The 21,077-nt window shown below is 29.1% G+C and overlaps 3 protein-coding genes across 5 annotated transcripts; 1 reads left to right on the top strand and 2 right to left on the bottom strand.

Annotated features, from left to right (window-relative positions):
• The first annotated feature begins 916 nt into the window (after positions 1-916).
• Positions 917-14,845, top strand: LOC106768184 (polyubiquitin). 3 transcript variants are annotated; one of them, XM_022783996.1, is made up of 3 exons: positions 917-2,640; positions 9,430-9,938; positions 13,609-14,845. In XM_022783996.1, the coding sequence occupies exons 1-3, from the start codon at positions 1,446-1,448 to the stop codon at positions 14,704-14,706; spliced, it is 2,802 nt and encodes a 933-aa protein (XP_022639717.1). In that variant the 5' UTR covers positions 917-1,445; the 3' UTR covers positions 14,707-14,845. The 3 variants fall into 3 exon arrangements, with proteins under 3 accessions (XP_022639717.1, XP_022639715.1, XP_022639716.1); XM_022783994.1 differs by lacking the exons at positions 917-2,640; positions 13,609-14,845 and adding an exon at positions 8,520-8,644 and having other exon boundaries at positions 8,979-10,270; XM_022783995.1 differs by lacking the exons at positions 917-2,640; positions 9,430-9,938 and adding an exon at positions 12,851-12,983 and having other exon boundaries at positions 13,561-14,845.
• Positions 14,846-17,881: 3,036 nt separating this feature from the next.
• LOC111242081 (WRKY transcription factor 42-like) lies at positions 17,882-20,026 on the bottom strand. Its single transcript, XM_022783997.1, has 4 exons — positions 19,992-20,026; positions 19,798-19,913; positions 18,480-18,593; positions 17,882-18,405 (listed from the first exon to the last, which is right to left on the bottom strand). The coding sequence occupies exons 2-4, from the start codon at positions 19,906-19,908 to the stop codon at positions 17,989-17,991; spliced, it is 642 nt and encodes a 213-aa protein (XP_022639718.1). The 5' UTR covers positions 19,909-19,913; positions 19,992-20,026; the 3' UTR covers positions 17,882-17,988.
• A 290-nt stretch (positions 20,027-20,316) lies between these two features.
• On the bottom strand, positions 20,317-21,077 carry LOC106766518. Its single transcript, XM_022782806.1, has 3 exons — positions 20,894-21,077; positions 20,628-20,705; positions 20,317-20,529 (listed from the first exon to the last, which is right to left on the bottom strand). Exons 1-3 carry the CDS (start codon positions 20,999-21,001, stop codon positions 20,317-20,319), a joined length of 399 nt encoding a protein of 132 aa, XP_022638527.1. The 5' UTR covers positions 21,002-21,077.

The raw sequence follows: 21,077 nt of genomic DNA, 5'->3' as shown, positions 1-21,077 counted from the left end.
ATCCTGTTAATTTATACTTTTGTTATTATATTTGTTTATAACATTTTAATCAATTTTTTTTTTAAATTTTTGCTTTGATTCTTATTTTATTTTATTATATTTTATTTTGTATAATTTTTAAACATCATTATTTTATAAACTTGATATATATATATATATATATATATATATATATATACGTTAAAAAAATATTAATAATTATTCGTAATTAATAAAATTATTTTTTTAAAATAAAAATTAATGAAATAATTAAAAGATATTATAATAAATATTTATATGTTCCAATTTTCAGATTATAGACAACTACGAGAATACAATAAAACAATTTATTTATATTGTCAAATTGTATTTTATTCAAATTCAAATTAAAAGTAAATAAGTGTAAATCTAAAAAAATAAATAAGTAAAAACGAAAGTTATCATAAGCTTAATATATACTTATTTTTAACGTATTATACAAGTTAGTTAATATAATAAATATTTAATTTATAAAAGTAATTTGCTTAATCTATTTTCTTATAGATATAAAAAAATTTAATCTAAAACGAAATTCTTTATACTTTTGCTATCATACATATTTAAAAGCTTGCTATAAAAAAATTAAGAGAGATATTGGCGTAAGAAAATTCCTTTATGATCTTATCTTTGATGATATCAGGAACAAAATATAGAATCTGCCAGATTAATGTAGAAGGAAACGTAATCCATGAAGTAATGCTTATCTGGCCGTATAATTCTCAACAACCATACACGTGGCACATTATTATTAGTTAGTCCGTTGATAATTTCGTCTTTCAGTAAGCGCAATCACATTATAAATACTACTCCTTCGTCATCTTTCTTCGCATATATCCTACGCTATAATCTCAAATCCCAATCTCAAAACTCCTGTTCTATTCTCAAGGTACCTTTCTCTTCTCTCCTTTTTTTTCTCAGTTTTTTCATTAAATCGCATTCTGATTAGTCTCAGTTTATTGAGTTATATGTTGGGTCTTCTTCGTTGATCATATCCACGTTTGGATCTTTTAGTTAAGTTAATATTTGTTGGTTGATTTTTTTTTGTCGTGGAACTAGAATTAATAATGTCACTTTTTCTTGTTCTTTAATCCGTTTGTTTTATGCAATACTTTTTCGGTCTTAATTAGGGTTTGTGACTAAATTTGTTTTTATAATTTTTAAGGACCTGTGGTTTGTGGTCTGATAGGGTCTGCACTCTGTTTGTTTCCTGCAAAATGTCCCGTATACATTCTCGGTTTTTAATTTAGGGTTTGTGATTCAATTATTTTCAGTCGTTTATGGGGGCTGGATTTTGTGGTTTGAACTAGAGTTTGTGGTCTGATAGATTCTGTAATAGGTTTGTTGTTAGCCAAACTTCCCATATACATCCTCGGTTTATAATTAGGGGTTTGTTATTTGAACTCTTTTGTCATTTCTGAGGCTAGAGTATGTGGTTGAACTATGCCTACATATCTATGTTATTGATGGTTTATTTTCTGATTGAACAGATGCAGATCTTTGTGAAAACTTTGACTGGCAAGACCATAACCCTTGAAGTAGAATCGTCTGACACCATTGATAATGTCAAGGCTAAGATCCAGGACAAAGAGGGTATCCCTCCGGATCAGCAAAGGCTGATTTTTGCTGGTAAACAGCTTGAGGATGGGAGAACCCTGGCCGATTACAATATTCAGAAGGAGTCCACCCTCCACTTGGTGCTTCGGTTGAGGGGTGGTATGCAGATTTTTGTAAAGACTTTGACTGGAAAAACCATAACCTTGGAGGTGGAGAGTTCAGATACCATTGATAATGTCAAGGCGAAGATCCAAGACAAAGAGGGCATCCCTCCGGATCAACAGAGGCTTATTTTTGCTGGTAAACAACTTGAGGATGGAAGGACCCTTGCTGATTACAATATTCAGAAGGAGTCAACCCTTCACTTGGTGCTTCGTTTGAGAGGTGGTATGCAAATTTTTGTCAAGACTTTGACAGGAAAGACCATAACCTTGGAAGTGGAGAGTTCAGATACAATTGACAATGTGAAAACAAAGATTCAGGATAAGGAGGGTATACCCCCAGATCAACAGAGGCTTATCTTTGCCGGGAAACAGCTTGAAGACGGAAGGACCCTTGCGGATTATAACATACAGAAAGAATCCACTTTGCACTTGGTTTTGAGGCTTCGTGGTGGCATGCAGATTTTTGTGAAGACTTTAACCGGGAAAACCATAACTCTGGAGGTTGAAAGCTCTGACACTATTGACAATGTAAAGGCAAAGATTCAGGACAAGGAAGGCATTCCACCGGACCAGCAGAGACTTATCTTTGCTGGGAAGCAGCTGGAAGATGGGCGTACCCTTGCAGATTATAACATCCAGAAGGAATCCACTCTACACTTGGTGTTGAGGCTTCGTGGTGGAATGCAGATATTTGTGAAGACTCTGACAGGGAAAACAATTACCTTGGAGGTGGAAAGCTCTGATACAATTGATAATGTGAAGACAAAGATTCAGGACAAGGAGGGCATACCACCAGATCAACAGAGGCTTATTTTTGCCGGGAAGCAATTGGAAGATGGTCGTACCTTGGCAGACTACAACATTCAAAAAGAATCCACCCTTCATCTTGTCCTTCGCCTTCGTGGTGGCCTTTAAGCTTTTTCCTCATCTGTGTGGAATAACTATATTTTTAGTGATTTCTGAAAAAATTGTGATGGTACTTCTATATTTGTAATATATTCCTTATAGATATTAATAACTAGTTACATAAACCAGATATTACATTTATAATTCGTATGAGTGAAATTTTAAGTAATATACGCATAAAACATATATTAAATTATATAGGTCGTATGAGTGAAATTTTAAATTAGATGTGTTAAATGTTTGCTAGTTAAAAGTGTATGAGGTTAAGTGAGGAATGGAATAGGTTTTCAAACTAATATGATAAGTGTATTTGATTCTATTTCACTTTTTTAAAAAATAAGACGAGTTATTAGTAGTGATAAATGTTTAATTTGAATAATGTGGTGTAGTTGGTAAATGTTATATGAAAGAATGTGATAACTTGCTTTACTTTTAATATATTTGTAGTTCTCAACTAGTCATGTGTTACATGAAAGAATATAGATAATATTCTTAACTGAGATTGTTAAGCATCGATAAAGTGAAAAATGTTTTATTATATAAACATTATATATAGATATGTATATGTTTAATTCTTTAAATGAGATGATTTTTTTTACTAAAAAAAATTTATGTGTATTTGAATGAGAGAGATCTTGACATGTTTAATAAAATTTTAATAGTAATATATAGATTTGTTAAAAATTAATTTAGTTTATCACGAGTTCGAGTTAGTGAGATTATTTTTTTTAGGGATTTTAGTATGAATAAAAAATGATTTGATTTGTTAATAAGTTTTAATACAAACTAAATTAAATTTGTATGAATTGATATGTTAAGATTAATCGGTTTTAAATATATTAGATTATTTATATTCAATTTGAAATTATGATTTAAAATTATGATTTATTTTTTAAATAAATAATTTATTTATTGTCTAAAACGAGAAAAACAAAATTTAAAATTTTTAAATTTTGGTTAAATATTAGAAGAATGTTACATTGAAGAAAAAATTAAAATTTTTTAATTCAATGAATAAATTGGACGTTGGGTGTCACTTTTGGACCATTAGATGCACTAAAATCAGTGGGATTTCTCACCATTATAACTACCGTTCACCTTTTTCTCTTACCGCTGCCACGGACCGAAACATTTGACAAATGTTTAAAGCTTTTTAAGTTTGAGAAAATTGGAAACTACTATACAACTTGCTACTTTTTCAGCATTGGGCACCACCTATCTTTTTAGTTTGTGTCATCTTGGAAAAACTGAGATTAGGTGAGATCTTTAATTAGAGGTATGTAGTTACAAAAGTGAGTCTCCTGTGTTTGTGTTATTTTAAGTTTCTCTTTTGTGAAAAAACATTTTCTTTTCTTATTTGTGGTTTTGGTTTGATCTTGGAATAAGAGAAAGTAAATTGTTATTCAAAGAATTGTTGATGAATTCATGGATAAATATACATGTGTGAAAATATATTATGATTGTAATTGATCACAGAAATTATATTACTTAGCATGGATGAATACAAATATGGGCAATTGTTTGCTATTTGAAATTTTAAGGTGAAATCATGTTTATGGATAAAAGTATGAGTTTAACGTAATTTCTGGAATCTTGTAGGGAGACTTTGTGGTGACGTTCATTTAGTGTATACATTGATGTAAGGAATCAATACTAGAGGTTTATCATAATATTCTAATATCACTTAGCACTCATTCATAACAACATTGTTAAATAAATTAAATTGGTGCTACTTATCTATAGCAACTTCAATATCGCTTAGATAGCACCCAAAAGATTACTAACGGGTAAGTGACCCCAAAGTCATCTCCCAACGAATATGAAATTGATTCTTAACAAATTAATTCTTATAAAAAATATAGAAAATGATTAGTAAAATAAAAATAATAAAGATAAAAATAAATGAAAGATTAAATAACAAAGATAGAAAAAATAAAATTATAAAAATTTAAAAAGATAAAAGACAATGATAAGGTTGATTTCATTGCATTTTAAATATAGGATTGATCGTTGATTATCTAAAGACTATTGTTCAATTAGTTATTGTTTTAGATTTTCAAATTAATCAATATAAATTCTCAATTAATTTTTTTGGCAATCTCACTATTAATATATTTTCAATTAAAACAAGAACTTATAGCAAATTTAACCAAAGTACATTTTCAATTAAATATTTAAGGAAAGTATATTCTTGATTAATTCTTTTTAAAGTTTTCATCTTTAATTAAAGTGCATCCTCAATTATTGACAAAAACTCATTCAATCACCTCAAAGTTTCTAAATTTAATCAATGTATAATTTCAATAAAATTAAAAATACTTACACTCTCATATGATTGATATGTTTATGTACATTTAACACCGTGATAACTTGTTACAATGTAAAAATCATTACTTTTACTTAATTAAAAGGAAAAAAATATAGATAAAAATAAATCATTATAAAAAATAAAAGAACAAATAAATTTATTCATCTAACATCATAATTCAGTTTATCAATTATCAAATCGCTTTTTGTAAAATAATAGAGAAAATCGCAAGGTTATTGTCTGTTCCTTGTTCGTGGCTCTATTCCTTGTTCGTGGCTTAGCCAAATTTCTTCACTTTTTCATGTTGTTATTGTCTTCTTCATGCAATACTGGAATTGACTTCTTATTATTTTTGCTATTATTGGATTTATTTTTAAAATGTCATGAAATTTTAATTAATTTATTTTCACACATCCTTGAAGTTAACTTGTCTACAACTACATTAACACACCCCAAAATATTCAGAGAATATTTATGCGTTAAAAAACTATTTTGAATATGTATTTGTATTCCATATTCAATAAACTTAATTATAACAAATCCCAATTGAAATGTTTTCTTAAAGCACAACAACCAATTAACAATACAAAATTAAATGCTAAATGAAGACATACATATTTATGTAGAGTAGAATGACTTATATAGTGACAAAGACAATTGGTCTTTTCATTAAGAATAGTTTCATAATTCTGATGACTTTTAAAGGAATGAAATTGATTGGTAATGACTATGTGGAACAATAAAAATCATCATAAATGCAAAAAAAACACCAAAAATCATATATTAATGTCTAAATTTGGATAATTGAATCTAAAAATTCTATAATTGTATGCATGCTTTATTTGTTGTTGAATGTTTAAAATGCAATATTTTATAACGAAATCAATTTAATTGTTATATGTTTTTTTTATAAACTTATTTATCTTTTTTGTGTTTGTATTTGTTTTTCTTTTATTATGATTATCTTTATCGGCACAAACAAATGAGAAACTAGATATATTTATATCAAAAGAAAAATATATTGACGTGCCTGTATAAATATAAGATAGTGAGAACTAGATTTAAATTATATAAATATAGAATTATTAGAAACAGATTTAAATTCAAAATTAGTTGATATAGTATCTTTTACATATTAGTATAGTTATTTTGAATAACTATAATAATATAATTATCTACTTATTTAATATTTTGAAAAAAAAAGTGAGATCAACCTAATATTATGTCTAATAAATATGATTTGATGAATCTACTAACAAATGTTTAGTGATAAAAGACGTATTATCCAAAACGAGATTTTTCATTTTTTAATTATCGAAAAAATTAATATATCAAATGCACTTTTAAAAATTAAAACTTCCTATAAACCATATTGTTGAAAACTACTTTTTAATAATTTTCTAAAAAAATTATTTTATAAAAAAGTATAAACATAACCTCAAAAAGATAAATATGTAAATAATAAATATCATATTATTTTTATCAAATTATTTAATATAATAACAGGTTATTTTTTCATTAAAAGTAAACTTTCAATCTTTACCTTTTAGAAATACCGTATAAATGTTTTAAGTAATATTTATTTCTAACCGGATAATATTGTTATTATTATATATTATTCAAAAGCATGGTTAAAGAGTATAAAAAGATTTATGGAGAAGTAAACAATGACAATAAGATATCTTCAATGTATAGTATGATATGAAATTTTAGTTTATTTTTTATGTGTATATATATATATATATATATATATATGGGTTTGTTAACACGCCTGTTTTTCAGTTGGTATGTTTTAACAATGTGTACCGGATTATAGTATATAAAAATACCCTCATTTGTCATGGATTCTAAGTTTTAAGGTTAAGGATATTTAAATAATTTTCATTCTCAAAACTAAAAAAAAGAAGAAACCCCCAAACCCTTACTCACCTTCCTCATCCCTCTCAACTCTTTTTTTTTTCATCTCTCTTACTCCAACATTTTCTCTCTATCATCCTTACTGTTGCCCCAATTGAAAATAAAAAAAATCAGAAACCCTTGCCTAACCCTAATCCACCTTCCTCACTTATCCANTTTGTTTCTCCCTTGTCTCCATACTCTCCCTCAGCCACACACAACAATCCGTGACATCGTAATTTGATGCTCTTGCTCTGTTCGTTCATTTGGAGGATGTGTTATATATTTTCCCTTCTTATTATTAAATTAAATCATGTAGATAAAACCTTCATAAATCAATTAAATTTTCATACATTATTTACACATCCACACCATATTTCATTATATTTTTAAAGAACAAGATATTTTTCGCTATTGTCCTTTTTCCTTTACACAAAGTGTTTCTTTTTCTTTTCTCTGGGATACATGATGTAAGATTACAACCTAGAATTGAAAGAATTGTACTCATAGGGAGCTCTTCTTACCTATTTCTTTAATTTCCTTATGTACCTTTTTTATCACTGAATCAACTTCTACATAAGTTTAGAATAAACTTTAACCATGTGGAAGATAAAAAACAGTTTTACCTTTTACCTTTGAGATTTGGAAAAAGTAACATAAAGTAATAAAGTTTATATTCATTTTACACACATTAATAAATATAAAATGATTATAAAAGAGTAAACTTTTTCAATTTTTAAAAAATATCTCTGATTCAAATTACCACCCCCATCTTCAATTGGGTTGAGATGAGAGAAAAAATGTTGGAGTGATGACAGAGAAAATGTTGAGATGAGAGAAAATATCTGATGACAAAGAGTTTCTGATTTTTTTTTTCAATTGGGGCAACAGTAAGGATGACAGAGAAAAATGTTGGAGTGAGAGAGATGAGAAAGAAAAGGTTGAGAGGGATGAGGGAGGTGAGGGAGGTGAGGAAGGGTTTGGGGGTTTCTTTTTTTTAGGTTTGAGAATGAAAATTATTTAAATATCCTTAACCTTAAAACTTAGAATCCATAACAAATGAAGATATTTTTGTCTACTATAATCCGGTATTAACAAACCCCATATATATATATATATATATATATATTTAAATTTTTTATTATTAATTATACTAAATATTCTCTTCAGTTAACTCATTTAATTTTTATCACACTTTTTTTATCATGACAAGTGGAAATAAATATCTTACATATACATCATAGTTATTTTTTTATGATAGTAAATAATAATAAAATTATTAATATTTTTATTATTATAATTACAAAATTAAATATAAATAATTTGTTAATTTTATTATAAATATTTTTATTTATTTTGTAGTAATTTTTTAATTAAAAAACCATTACAAATTAAAAAACAGTAAAGTTAAAATAAAAGCCAGGTAAAATTTGTAAAATGATTGTTTTAATTTAAATTGTTTTTATTTATAAGGTAAAACTGAAAATAAAAATAAAATCTTAATCTTAAATCATTTTTATATTATAACTTAAGAGTTCAAAATAGAATCTATATACAGTTGCAAAAACGTAATCCTTTACGTATGATATGATGTTTATTTTGAGTGTCATCCTTATCATCATAGTACACGTGGCAAAACTTTATTCGTGAAGATAGGGATATTTTTGCAACCGCCTCTCACAAAAAAGCTATAAATTATAACCCTCCCTCTAATATTTGATTCATCGCTCTATTATCGGTTTGCAGTTCCCAATTCTTGATCTCGCACATCTTTGATAGCTTTTTTCATCCTCTCAAGGTACTTCTGGTTCTTCTTTTCCATATTTTTCCTTACCCTGATGGGATCAATTTCAATTGATTGATTTTGCCTTGGGATTCGTCAATAATCGTACTCTCAATCCGATGTTTTCAATTGGGAATGTTTGATCTATGCTTACTGGTTTTATCGTCTTTGAATTTAGATTCATGCAATTGTTTTTCGATTCTGAGGTCTGCGAATTTAATTACCATATTTTCCGATTTTAGTTAGGGTTTTTTGTTTTCAATTTCTTGAGGATTTAGGGTTTTGAGAATTTGGCTGTAGTGTCTACGTATGTTTCTCTGTTCTTGATGGATTAGTTTTGATTGAACAGATGCAGATATTCGTGAAAACTTTGACCGGCAAAACCATCACCCTTGAGGTTGAATCCTCTGACACCATCGATAACGTGAAAACCAAGATTCAAGACAAGGAGGGTATCCCACCTGACCAGCAGAGACTTATCTTTGCGGGTAAGCAACTCGAGGATGGTCGCACTCTTGCGGATTACAACATCCAAAAGGAATCTACTTTGCACCTCGTGCTTCGCCTCAGGGGTGGCATGCAAATCTTTGTCAAGACTTTGACCGGGAAAACTATTACCCTTGAGGTTGAGAGTTCAGACACCATTGATAATGTAAAGGCCAAGATCCAAGACAAAGAGGGCATCCCTCCAGACCAGCAGAGNCTGATTTTCGCTGGGAAACAACTCGAGGATGGAAGAACCCTTGCTGATTACAATATTCAGAAGGAGTCCACGCTCCATTTGGTGCTTCGTTTGAGAGGCGGCATGCAAATCTTTGTCAAGACTTTGACTGGGAAAACCATAACCTTAGAGGTGGAGAGTTCAGATACCATTGATAATGTGAAAGCCAAGATTCAGGATAAGGAGGGTATCCCTCCAGACCAGCAGAGGCTTATCTTTGCCGGGAAACAGCTTGAAGATGGAAGAACCCTTGCGGATTACAACATCCAGAAAGAATCTACCCTGCACTTGGTTTTGAGGCTTCGTGGTGGAATGCAAATTTTTGTAAAGACGTTGACAGGAAAGACCATTACTTTGGAAGTTGAAAGCTCTGATACCATTGATAATGTCAAGNCAAAGATCCAGGACAAAGAGGGNATTCCACCAGACCAGCAAAGGCTTATCTTTGCTGGGAAGCAGCTGGAAGATGGGCGAACCCTTGCTGATTATAACATCCAGAAGGAATCTACTCTGCACTTGGTGTTGAGGCTTCGTGGTGGAATGCAGATATTTGTGAAGACTCTGACAGGGAAGACCATTACCTTGGAAGTAGAGAGTTCTGATACAATTGATAATGTGAAAGCAAAGATTCAAGACAAGGAGGGCATTCCACCAGATCAGCAAAGGCTTATTTTTGCTGGGAAACAATTGGAAGATGGTCGCACCTTGGCAGACTACAACATTCAGAAGGAATCCACCCTCCACCTTGTCCTTCGCCTTCGCGGTGGCTTCTAAGTTTTTCAATTTTCACCAACTGTTGTTTCGTTTAACTTTTGATCAATAGATTGTGTATGAACTGCTGTTATGTTTTTAAACTGATCCCCTGAACTCGTGTGTTCTTCAAGTCAAATAAAAAAATATCTTTCTCGTTTCACAAATTACTTTTAGAAATTTGCATCTTTCATTCTTAAATTTTGATCAAGCAGATTACTTTTTCTGGGGACTGTTTTTTGATATAAAGGTAGAAATAAATATTGATAACTAGTTACCCTGGAATGGGCTCTTAAAGGATCTTACTATGTCATAACTTCCTCATATATTGGTACTGGAAAGAAGGAAGAACCATATTGATTATTACTCTTTTAGTCGATTATGATGTCGTTCGATCTCGAAGGTTCATGTTGTTTTAATCGCAAGCATAGTCAAACTTTGCTTGCTGGGGGTGTGTTATCTTCTGACGTGGATAAATCCTTGTAGGGACGTTTCAAAACCATTCAATTGCATTAAACTTCTAACAGCTAAATCATATTAACAAAATCTTCTATTTAAAATTATGCTGAACTTGAATTGTCTAAAATTAAGCTATTTTATAAATATATTCGAGTGCACTCTATTCCAATTAGAGATAATCCTTATAACAAATTTTAAAGTAAAGTTTAATCGAGTTTAAAAATTTGATTTCTTGATTACCTTAAATAAGTTTGTAGGTATATGTCGTCTTGTTTTTTTCGGTGGATTGCTGCCATATTAATTATTATTTACTACTAAAATTAGTATTATATATATATATATATATATATATATATATATATTACTATTAATTTTGGTAATGAATTTTCTATTTTTTTTAGTGATGATAGAAGTTAAATGAAATTAATATTTATATATTATATAACAAGATATATTTCTTTTATAACTATTTTAGTGCTATTATATATATCTTTTTAACTTTGTTATTTTTATCTTTTAATAAATAAAATAATATTTATTTAATAAAATATCTAAATATATTTTTCTCTCTTAAATATAAAAGCCCAACTTTCCTACCTAATATAATAACACATATTTTTTTGTTAATTTATGAATATTCTTCTAAAATTAGATATCTTTTGAAAACTATGGTAGAAGTGTTTCCGTAGTGTGTGTAGCATGCAAACTAGTTTCCTTTTTGATGAAGTTTTTCCTTACTTAGATATTAAGCACAAGTAACTAAACTTAGTGCATCCTCAACCTTTGTTCTAATTAGGCTGCATCCCTCTCTGTCAACTCTTCATGACGAAGAATGTAGTTTTTTTTATTGATACATATCCTATTTAATGGTCATAGGGTGCATCCACGTTGATTGTATAACGTAGATTTACGATGATTTAGAATTTGAATTAGCATGTAGGATTCATTAGGACAAAATATAATAATATAAAATGTCTTTCGGCATAAAAAATATAATATTTTATTTAAATATATTAGATGCTATAATAATATTGCCGATTTTTATATTGTTTTCTTCTTTTATGTTAACTTTTTTTTTTTTCAGATTTTATATCTCAAACCATTAATTTTTATTTCTTACCCAAGATCATGTCTCCTTCTAGACTTTTTTCTCTAGGATTCATCCCTTTTTATTTGATTTTCATATAATCTTAAAATTTAGAAAATATCTCATCTTGACATCATAGTTAGAGAGGGTATATGATGGTGCTTCCTTTTTCATAAATCTCATTTTATTTTCATGAATCTGAACCTTTTTATACATTTCTATATAATCACTTTCATTTTTTTTGCCATGTTAAAGAGAACTTACACTTTCTTTGGGTGAGAGGTAAGAAGTGATGGATTAATTTCAAATAATAAACTCGTCAATCTCTTAAATGACCTAGTTAAATAAAAAGAGAAAAGGGTGATGATAGGCTGTTCTATAAATATTTAATATGATGTTAATTTATAAAACAAAAAGAAACAAATAATTTAAATTCTCAATTATTTTAATAATTATTACATTACCTTTTTAATTAACAATAAATAAAAACATATTTTTTCTTTGATAATTTGATTTACAGATATTTATAACTGTAAATAAATAGATTTTCTCTTTGTAATCATTTTTAATATATGCAATTTATTATTAATTTTATTTTCATTAATATAATTAACTCTATTACTTTACATTAAAAAATTATGAAGTTTTTAAAGTCAACTAATTATTGATAATAAAATTTACATATGATAAAATTATAAAAATGATTTATTATATAATTTAGTAATATTTTTATTATTTTAATGATTATGATAAAATTTATATTTTATTTTTTATTATAGAATAAAAAGGTGTAAACACATGTTTCCAATAGTTTTGAGAAGAAAAATGATATTTTGATACTATTTTTTACTTTTTTACTGTCATTTGACATTATCTATCACTACAGTTTTCTTTTAATATTACAAAACATTACTTTCATTATTATTATGATCATTTGACTCTTATAAAAGAATTTTCAAATAGTAATAACACGTGTGAAATAACCTTATTATTTTTAAAGAAAGAAGATACTAATTTAAGAGTAAAACATTTGTGGTTAACCAAGTTAGAAGCACAAACATAGAATTTGCCAGAACATTGTAGAGAGGACGTAATCCGTTGCGTTGGTAAATTGTTATGCTTATCGTGTCCTGTTGGGGAACACGCCATACACGTGTCACAATTTTATTCGTTAATTTATTGATATTTTTGTCAATGACTCATTGCATCTAACTTATAAATACGACTCACCTTTCCCAACCCTCGCACATCTATCATTGCAATTCTCAATCTTTCAGCCCTAAATTTCCAATCTCGCAGTTTCTTGATCGTTTGGTCGTTTTTTTTTTTCTTTCAAGGTATGTCTCTTCTTTCTCTCCCATTCTTATCTTAGGTTCAGTTTCTTCTGTAATCATCGTATTCTCGTACCGATCTTTTTGTTTCTTTTAATTGTGTGATAGAGCTGTCTTTTGGATTCTGCTGTCGAGTTGTTGCGTGTATTGAATTTATACCGATATTTAGTCAGAAGATGTTTAAATTACTTTTTTCATATATTTATGGAATTCATTATGTGGTTTAATTGTTTTATGTATATTTTGGAGGAATTAGGGATAAATAACCATAAGAATAACAAATAATTCATCCCTGAACTGGTATAATAAATCTTATAGATTTTACAAGATTCTACAATGAATTCTTTGTACAAAGTTAATTAAATCACTGGTGTTAATTGTGAGCCTTCAACTAAGAATAAAAGAATGGTAAAGATTTCAAAAATTCTTAGATTCTTCATATAACGTTGCCTACAAAATAAAATATTATATAACTTTTTGGATATCTCTGTCCAAAGGGGACTAGCGTTAATTAGGGTTTGTCGTTTGATTGAATTGCCTATCTCTGTCACTGTTTTTGATGATTTAGTTTCTGGTTGTACAGATGCAAATCTTCGTGAAAACTTTGACCGGAAAAACTATCACCCTCGAGGTGGAATCCTCCGATACCATTGATAATGTCAAGGCTAAGATCCAGGACAAAGAAGGAATCCCTCCGGATCAGCAGAGGCTGATTTTCGCTGGTAAACAACTTGAGGACGGTAGAACCCTTGCTGATTACAACATTCAGAAGGAGTCCACGCTCCACTTGGTTCTTCGTTTGAGGGGTGGCATGCAAATCTTTGTCAAGACTTTGACCGGGAAAACTATTACCTTGGAGGTGGAGAGTTCAGATACCATTGATAATGTCAAAGCCAAGATTCAGGATAAGGAGGGTATTCCCCCAGATCAGCAGAGGCTTATCTTTGCTGGGAAACAACTTGAAGATGGAAGAACCCTTGCGGATTATAATATCCAGAAAGAGTCCACTTTGCACTTGGTTTTGAGGCTTCGTGGTGGCATGCAAATTTTTGTCAAGACTCTGACGGGAAAAACCATTACCTTGGAGGTTGAAAGTTCTGATACTATTGATAATGTAAAGGCTAAGATACAGGACAAAGAGGGGATTCCACCAGACCAGCAAAGGCTTATCTTTGCTGGGAAGCAGCTAGAAGATGGGCGTACCCTTGCTGATTATAACATCCAGAAGGAATCCACTCTTCATTTGGTGTTGAGGCTTCGTGGTGGAATGCAGATTTTTGTGAAGACTTTAACTGGGAAAACCATAACATTGGAGGTTGAAAGCTCTGACACTATAGACAATGTAAAGGCAAAGATTCAGGACAAGGAAGGCATCCCGCCTGACCAGCAGAGACTTATCTTTGCTGGGAAGCAGCTGGAAGATGGGCGTACCCTTGCAGATTATAACATTCAGAAGGAATCCACTCTGCACTTGGTGTTGAGGCTTCGTGGTGGAATGCAGATTTTTGTGAAGACTCTGACAGGAAAAACCATTACCTTAGAGGTGGAGAGCTCTGATACAATCGATAATGTGAAGGCAAAGATTCAGGACAAGGAGGGAATCCCACCAGATCAGCAGAGGCTTATTTTTGCTGGGAAGCAATTGGAGGATGGTCGTACCTTGGCAGACTACAATATTCAGAAGGAATCTACCCTGCATCTTGTTCTTCGCCTTCGCGGTGGTTTCTAAGCCTCGTGTCTATTATGTCCAGTGTCAATTGAAATCGTGTGTTGCAGTTCCTGGTTGGGTGTTTTTCTTATGTTCTAAGACTAGTATATGTGTGTATCATCGCTATTGTTTGTTAACTACTAAGAAATAGCTTTTTATATATTTATATATGGGTAATGTATTTTTTTTATATATACTATATATGTGAGTATTTTATATATTTGTTTGTTGCTTAAATAAGCCTCCAGTTTGTGCCGTTTTCTGATTGTTTTATGGCCTCTTATGTATGGCCTTTCGCCCGTACCATATTTCTGCTGCGGTCATTTGTTTCCTTCTACCTTTGTTTTATATTCTTGCTTTTCTTTCGTGTAAACTCTTGCCTATCATTAAATAACAAACTGAATTTTATCAATGTCACAATAAGATGGTCCTCTCTTTGGTGTATGGGGGAGTTGTAACATGATGATTCTTTTATGAATTACGTGATCTCCCAGTGCTTGGATTGTCCAAAATTCATAAGAGATATCTGAGAAGATTTAAGAGAGATTCTGCAAAGGGTACTAGCGTTAATTGTGATTCAATGATGATTGTGTTTATGTACTGGGAAGTGTTGTTTTCTTAAAGGATTTGTAGAAATCTAAAAGTACTTCTTCTGAAACATTTTCGTTCCAAATATTAGCTTGAGACTTGAAGGAAGAGGAAGAAATTAAAATTATTGAAAGTAGTGCTGTACTGTTATAGAATGAATCACAAAATGTTACTTAAAATATGGTTTCCTAGCTTGGCACAAATATCAACAATGTTATCTAAGGTACTAATACTTCTTTACCCACAAATTCAAAAACTAGTGAATTAATATGTAAACATTATCAAGATAACAATCAGAATAACAAACAATTCATCTTACTTCTCCCACAAATTAAAAAACAAGTGAATTAATAAATAACTATAGATATAACAACAAGAATAACAAATAATTCATCCCTGAAATGGTATAATAAATGTTTAAGATTTTACAAGATTCTACAGTGAATTCTATGTACAAAGTTAATTAAATCACTGGTGTTAATTGTGAGCCTTCAACTAAGAATAAAAGAATGTTAAGAATTTCCAAAATTCTTAGAGTCTTCATATAATGTTGCCTACACAATAAAATATTATATAAGTTTTTGGATACACGATTAAACATGTTAATATTAGACTTACATATGGTTCTCATATTATTGCGCATTATAATGTACACTGCTTATTTTTTTAATGAAACTTTCATCATATTTTTAATCTTATTTATGATTAGAGTTTCATGCAGTTAAGCTGTGCAGTAATATTTTTTCTAAAGCATTTGTTGGATACAAGACATCACTATTTTAAAGAGGATGGACATGACGACTCGAGAGTAGGGGTCTTTATTATAGTCATGATTTTGATAATCATAAATTTTCTTTTGTTAATCATATTTCCATTGATATTATAACATACATTTATTAAAATATTGATAATATAACATATATTTATAAAAATATTGATTTTGATGTTTAACATTATACATTAGAATATGGTTCAAACAAAATTGTATAACATATTTGCAAAGCTTTTTCTTACCTAATCTAATCCCTAAAAGATATGTGATATATATACTATTTAACTCAACATAATAAACTACTTTCCATAAAAAGAAATACTTTTAGTCATGTTTTCTATCTGTTATGTTTGAATATGAAATTCTTTCTATCGTAATTATCGGTGAAATCTTATCGAAAGAAATAAATTTGTCAAAATTATCCACGGGTTTTAAAATTTTAATTAGTAGTAAATTTTTTAGTAAAATTGACAGGTAAATTAAAATTTAGTCATCAATAAAAATATGATAATTCATGATTCTTTATTAATATAATTTTTATCAGTAAATTATTAGCAAAATCAATTTTTTCTTGATTATTTTGTAGTAAATTTGTTGATAATTATATATATATATTTTATAAGTTTATCTGTGGATAATTAAATTTTTTAGAACTTTCAATAAACTCATTAATGATGGAATTTTTTAAATATTTGTTCGTAAATTAGTTAATAATTTAGAATTTTAATTATTAACAAATTTTTTAATTGAAAAATGAATATCAAAATTTTCACCATTTTTTTTTTATAAATTAAGTGAGATAGGTAAAAGAAAGAAAAAAGAAAGGAAAAATATTAGAAGAAGGATGAGAAGGAGAGAAGGAGTGAGAGGCAAGGATAATAGCAAAAGGGACGACAGATAGCTAAAAAGAATGATGCAACGACTGCAGTATGATAATGGTGCAACCAATAGAAAAAGGAAGAGAAGAAGGACACTAACATTATAAAATTAACTTTAAGACTCTATTTATTGTTTATAATAAAGTTATTGATGAAAAAATATTTGCAATTGAACTCGTTTAGGATTTAATTTTATAAATATGTTTTAATTTAAATTTATAAAATTAAGCTTATTTTTTAAATGGTAATTTATTTGTTGAATTTATTTCTCATTTATTTGATTTTTTTAAGAAAAAAAATCGATTTCTATTAATACACAATTTAATTTCAATTATATTTAGAATCTAAAAAGAAATAAACGTTTAGATCAAAAATAATATTTGGAGGTATTTTTATGTGGATGTCAAATGGGCAGTGCGAGGAATAGGTTTAGATATAGGATTCATAATCCATTATTATCTCCATTTCTATAAAACAAGTTTCTTTTGAAGGATTTAAACAATTATATATTCATTGAATCTTATATTTATTTCATTTTCACCAACTGTTTTGTTTTTTAATTTCATTCTTTCTTATTCTTTTATCTAAGTCGACGTGCCATGAGGATATGTTTTTTATTTTCTTCAATAATTGGAACATGTTCCTTTGTATACATGGTGATGCAGATCCCACATGGGAACTTCTTTTACCATTCTCATTAGTGTAATTTTATATATGAATTCATCTAAATCTCACAGTTTCCTGAATTTTTTTAATGGTTGTATCTTTATGGTCCAACACAAGAAAACCACCTCTTGGAGAGTGTTCTCATAACATAAAGTTCAAAGATCACCAATTCATATATTATCATGAATATTGATTTTTCTGAACTAACTTTTTAATGTCCTATGTTAGAAATTGAAATCTATTTAAGAAAAACTAACATCTCTAACAGACGTTCTTGAATATATATCCAGACTTGAAGATTAAAAACTCTCTACATGCTTATGATTATTTGCCAGAAATAGCATAAAATATCGATATTACACTTACAACATTTAAGATCTGTGAAACTTGAACGGACATCTAAGAAGAAGGGCCGTGGTTGTTGATGTTCTGAGAATCTGCAATCATAGAGGAAACGGCTGCTTCTAATGCTGCCCTAAGAGAAGGATCCCTAGTGATGGCAGCACTAAGAAGATGGACCAAGGAAAGGTGTTTGTCTGAGGGTAATCCTTCATAGTTGTGAGGGTAAGCATTGAGTGAAAGAGGGAATTTGAGGTAGTTCTTAGTGGGCTGGGTTAAGTCAAGTGTTACAGTGGGACATGATGATGCAGATGGATAGAAGGTAGAAGCTGAACTAGTGGTGGAGCCAGAAAGGAACATGGTGAGTGCTGCTGATGTTGTGGAAGCTATGGATCTAGCTGGCGGAGGGAGTGAATGATTATGAGTCCCTTCGTAGGTTGTAATGACAACACTTTCATCTGCAGCACACCTCTGAACCTGTTTCCAACATTGGACAATGAAAATGCATGTATTTCGTAGCAAATAAGAAGGTAATGTATTCAAATCTAAACCTGTTTGCGAACTGGACATGATGTTCCCATGTTGCAACGATAATAGGCCCGAGGACAAGGGTTACCCTTTGATATCTTTTGTCCATATTTTCTCCATTGACACCCATCTCCCTTCTAATATGTAATATAACATGTCAATGCATAGTTATATACACACATATATATAATCATTTGTTAGTGGCGATGTTACTGATTTCATATCATTGAGAGGAATATTGAAGGATTTAACTAAACTAGACACCCAACAGGAATTTAATCATTGCTTTTGAAATGAAAAGTGTTATGTTGAATGATCAACAAAACTGCAACATTACTTGTGCTTGTCTTTTCTTTCCAATAATTTTAAATTTATATATTATAAATGAATTACACTTAGCCTGTCTAAAGTAAAAGGGTATGAATTAAGAAGAAAATACGTTAATTTTCAATATAACCATTAGTAAAAATATGAATTAATTTTTATTTTAAATTTTGAACTAATTTAATTTTTCAAATTTTATTAATTTTGTGAGATTTTAAATGGATTTTTCAATTAATATTGAAAAAAAAATTTTGTCTACTATATAAATAATTCAAATATTATTATGAAATATGTTTGAAATATTAAATAAATTTAATAAAATTTATTTAAAAGGATTAAATAGATACATTTTTTAAATTGAAGAACTAAATTTAATTAAAATTTTGAAAAATAACTAATTCTAAATTTTTACGAGAAAAAAATATTTAATCCTTCTAATAAAAATAAAAAATTTATTATTGATGGTGATTTTATGGAATAAAAATAAAAAGATTATTTTTAATTTTTAATACATATTCTTTTTTCTAAAAATAAAGATAAAAAACAGGAGAGCAAATTATAAAGAGTGTTCTCTCTAGTGAGTGAAAATCTATTATTAAAAAACATAAAAATTCTTAATTTAATACTCTATAAAAAAATACATTTTAATAATTTTATATTTTATATTTATAAATACTATTAAATACACTTGAATTCAAAAAAGATATTTTTAAATATTAAATTTAGATTTTAAGAATGAATATAATAGCATATTAAAAGGGTATATTTTAAATTTAACTTCATAACTTTATTATAAAATGAGATTTATATTCACATATAATTTAAATTGATTATATTATATTGATCGATGTAATATAAAATAGATTATCCCACTTATTCCCATTTTTTCTAATCAATTATCCCAATCTTACATTCAAATAGATTAAATCAATGCATAAAATGATATATTTTATGAGAATAAGCAATCAAATTTATAAAATAAAATTATGCAAAAATAAGATAGAAATGCATACATACCAAAGATTCTGATGACAGTGCTCTTACAGACACTCTAGCTTTCTTGCAAGAAGCCTCAAATGCTTGATCTTCTACGATTTTTGCTTCTTCTGGTGTTACTTGGTTATTCATTTTACCTTCAACATCGTAATTATACATATATTTCAGGTTTTTTCCTTTGTTCAACACAGGTAAATGCTTGAAGGGTACCTTACCAGTGTGTAAGAACAGCCATGGCTTCTTCACGTTATCTTGCCTGCTATCCTTCTAGAGACATAGAAAGCATGGTTTATGCATTTAATCAATTTCTTTTAAAATAAGCTAGAAGAGTATACAAATTTTAATTAACTATTCATACCGTGTCCTATTTGCAGATTAATATGATCAATAATACATATGATGTTAATAATTAGAAAGAAGAAGAACTTAATTTATGTTACCAATGAATATATTTTGTGCTGCTGCTAGTCTTATTATATAATTCTATGGTTTTGAGTGAGAAAACAGTTATGTAATTAATTTTCATAACAAAACGAAGTATCAGTCAAATAAGCATATATTAAACAAATTCTTAGTCAAACTTGCCTGCATGTCCTCATGATTCGGAGGTGATGAAGATAGTTTCTTTTGCTGCATCACCAACAATAACTGATTCTGAAGAGCAGCGTAGTGTTCACTGATCTCATGAAGCATTGACCTTAAATTTTGATTCTCCTTCTTCACCTCCTCCAGCTCAACTTGCAACAATCCCAGCTAAAAACCAGTCACGGAAAAGACCCAACATAGGAAGCATCAGTTCAAAAATTCATGCAATTTTTGCAGATCGATTTAACTTGTCAAGGATTACCCACTTGATTCAGAGGATCTTGCTCAAGATTTTGGGGAATCTCCAAGTTATTGAGACTCAAACCGAGAAGAGTAGATCCTAGCTGCACAATTCACAAACATGGTATACTTGTGATAATTAAGAACATGATAATTTAGCTTTCAAAACAAATTATCAGCTAATCTAAATTAATTATATATTGGATATAAATAAAAACAGAAAAAAAAGATGTAAAGAATAGGCAGAGATAAAGGTGAAGTTCAAGAGAAAACATCTAGGTAATTAACTCACAGTGTTTCTAATGGATGGTTCCCGAGTCCAGTTCAGTGCATCTGTGCTACTAACACATGCCTTTTTCTGATCTTGCAGAAAATTTTTGAATGCAACTTTGTCCTCCATTTATATAGAGTTTATGGCAGTCACAGTTACTGAGATGTTGTGATATCAGATATGCATATATAGGTGCTGTTTCTGG

This window comes from Vigna radiata, chromosome 7 (genome assembly GCF_000741045.1).
Source record: "Vigna radiata var. radiata cultivar VC1973A chromosome 7, Vradiata_ver6, whole genome shotgun sequence".
Classification (NCBI taxonomy): Eukaryota; Viridiplantae; Streptophyta; class Magnoliopsida; order Fabales; family Fabaceae; genus Vigna; species Vigna radiata.
The sequence above is the reverse complement of the archived record's forward strand: the minus strand, read 5'-3'. Positions and strand labels throughout refer to the sequence as shown.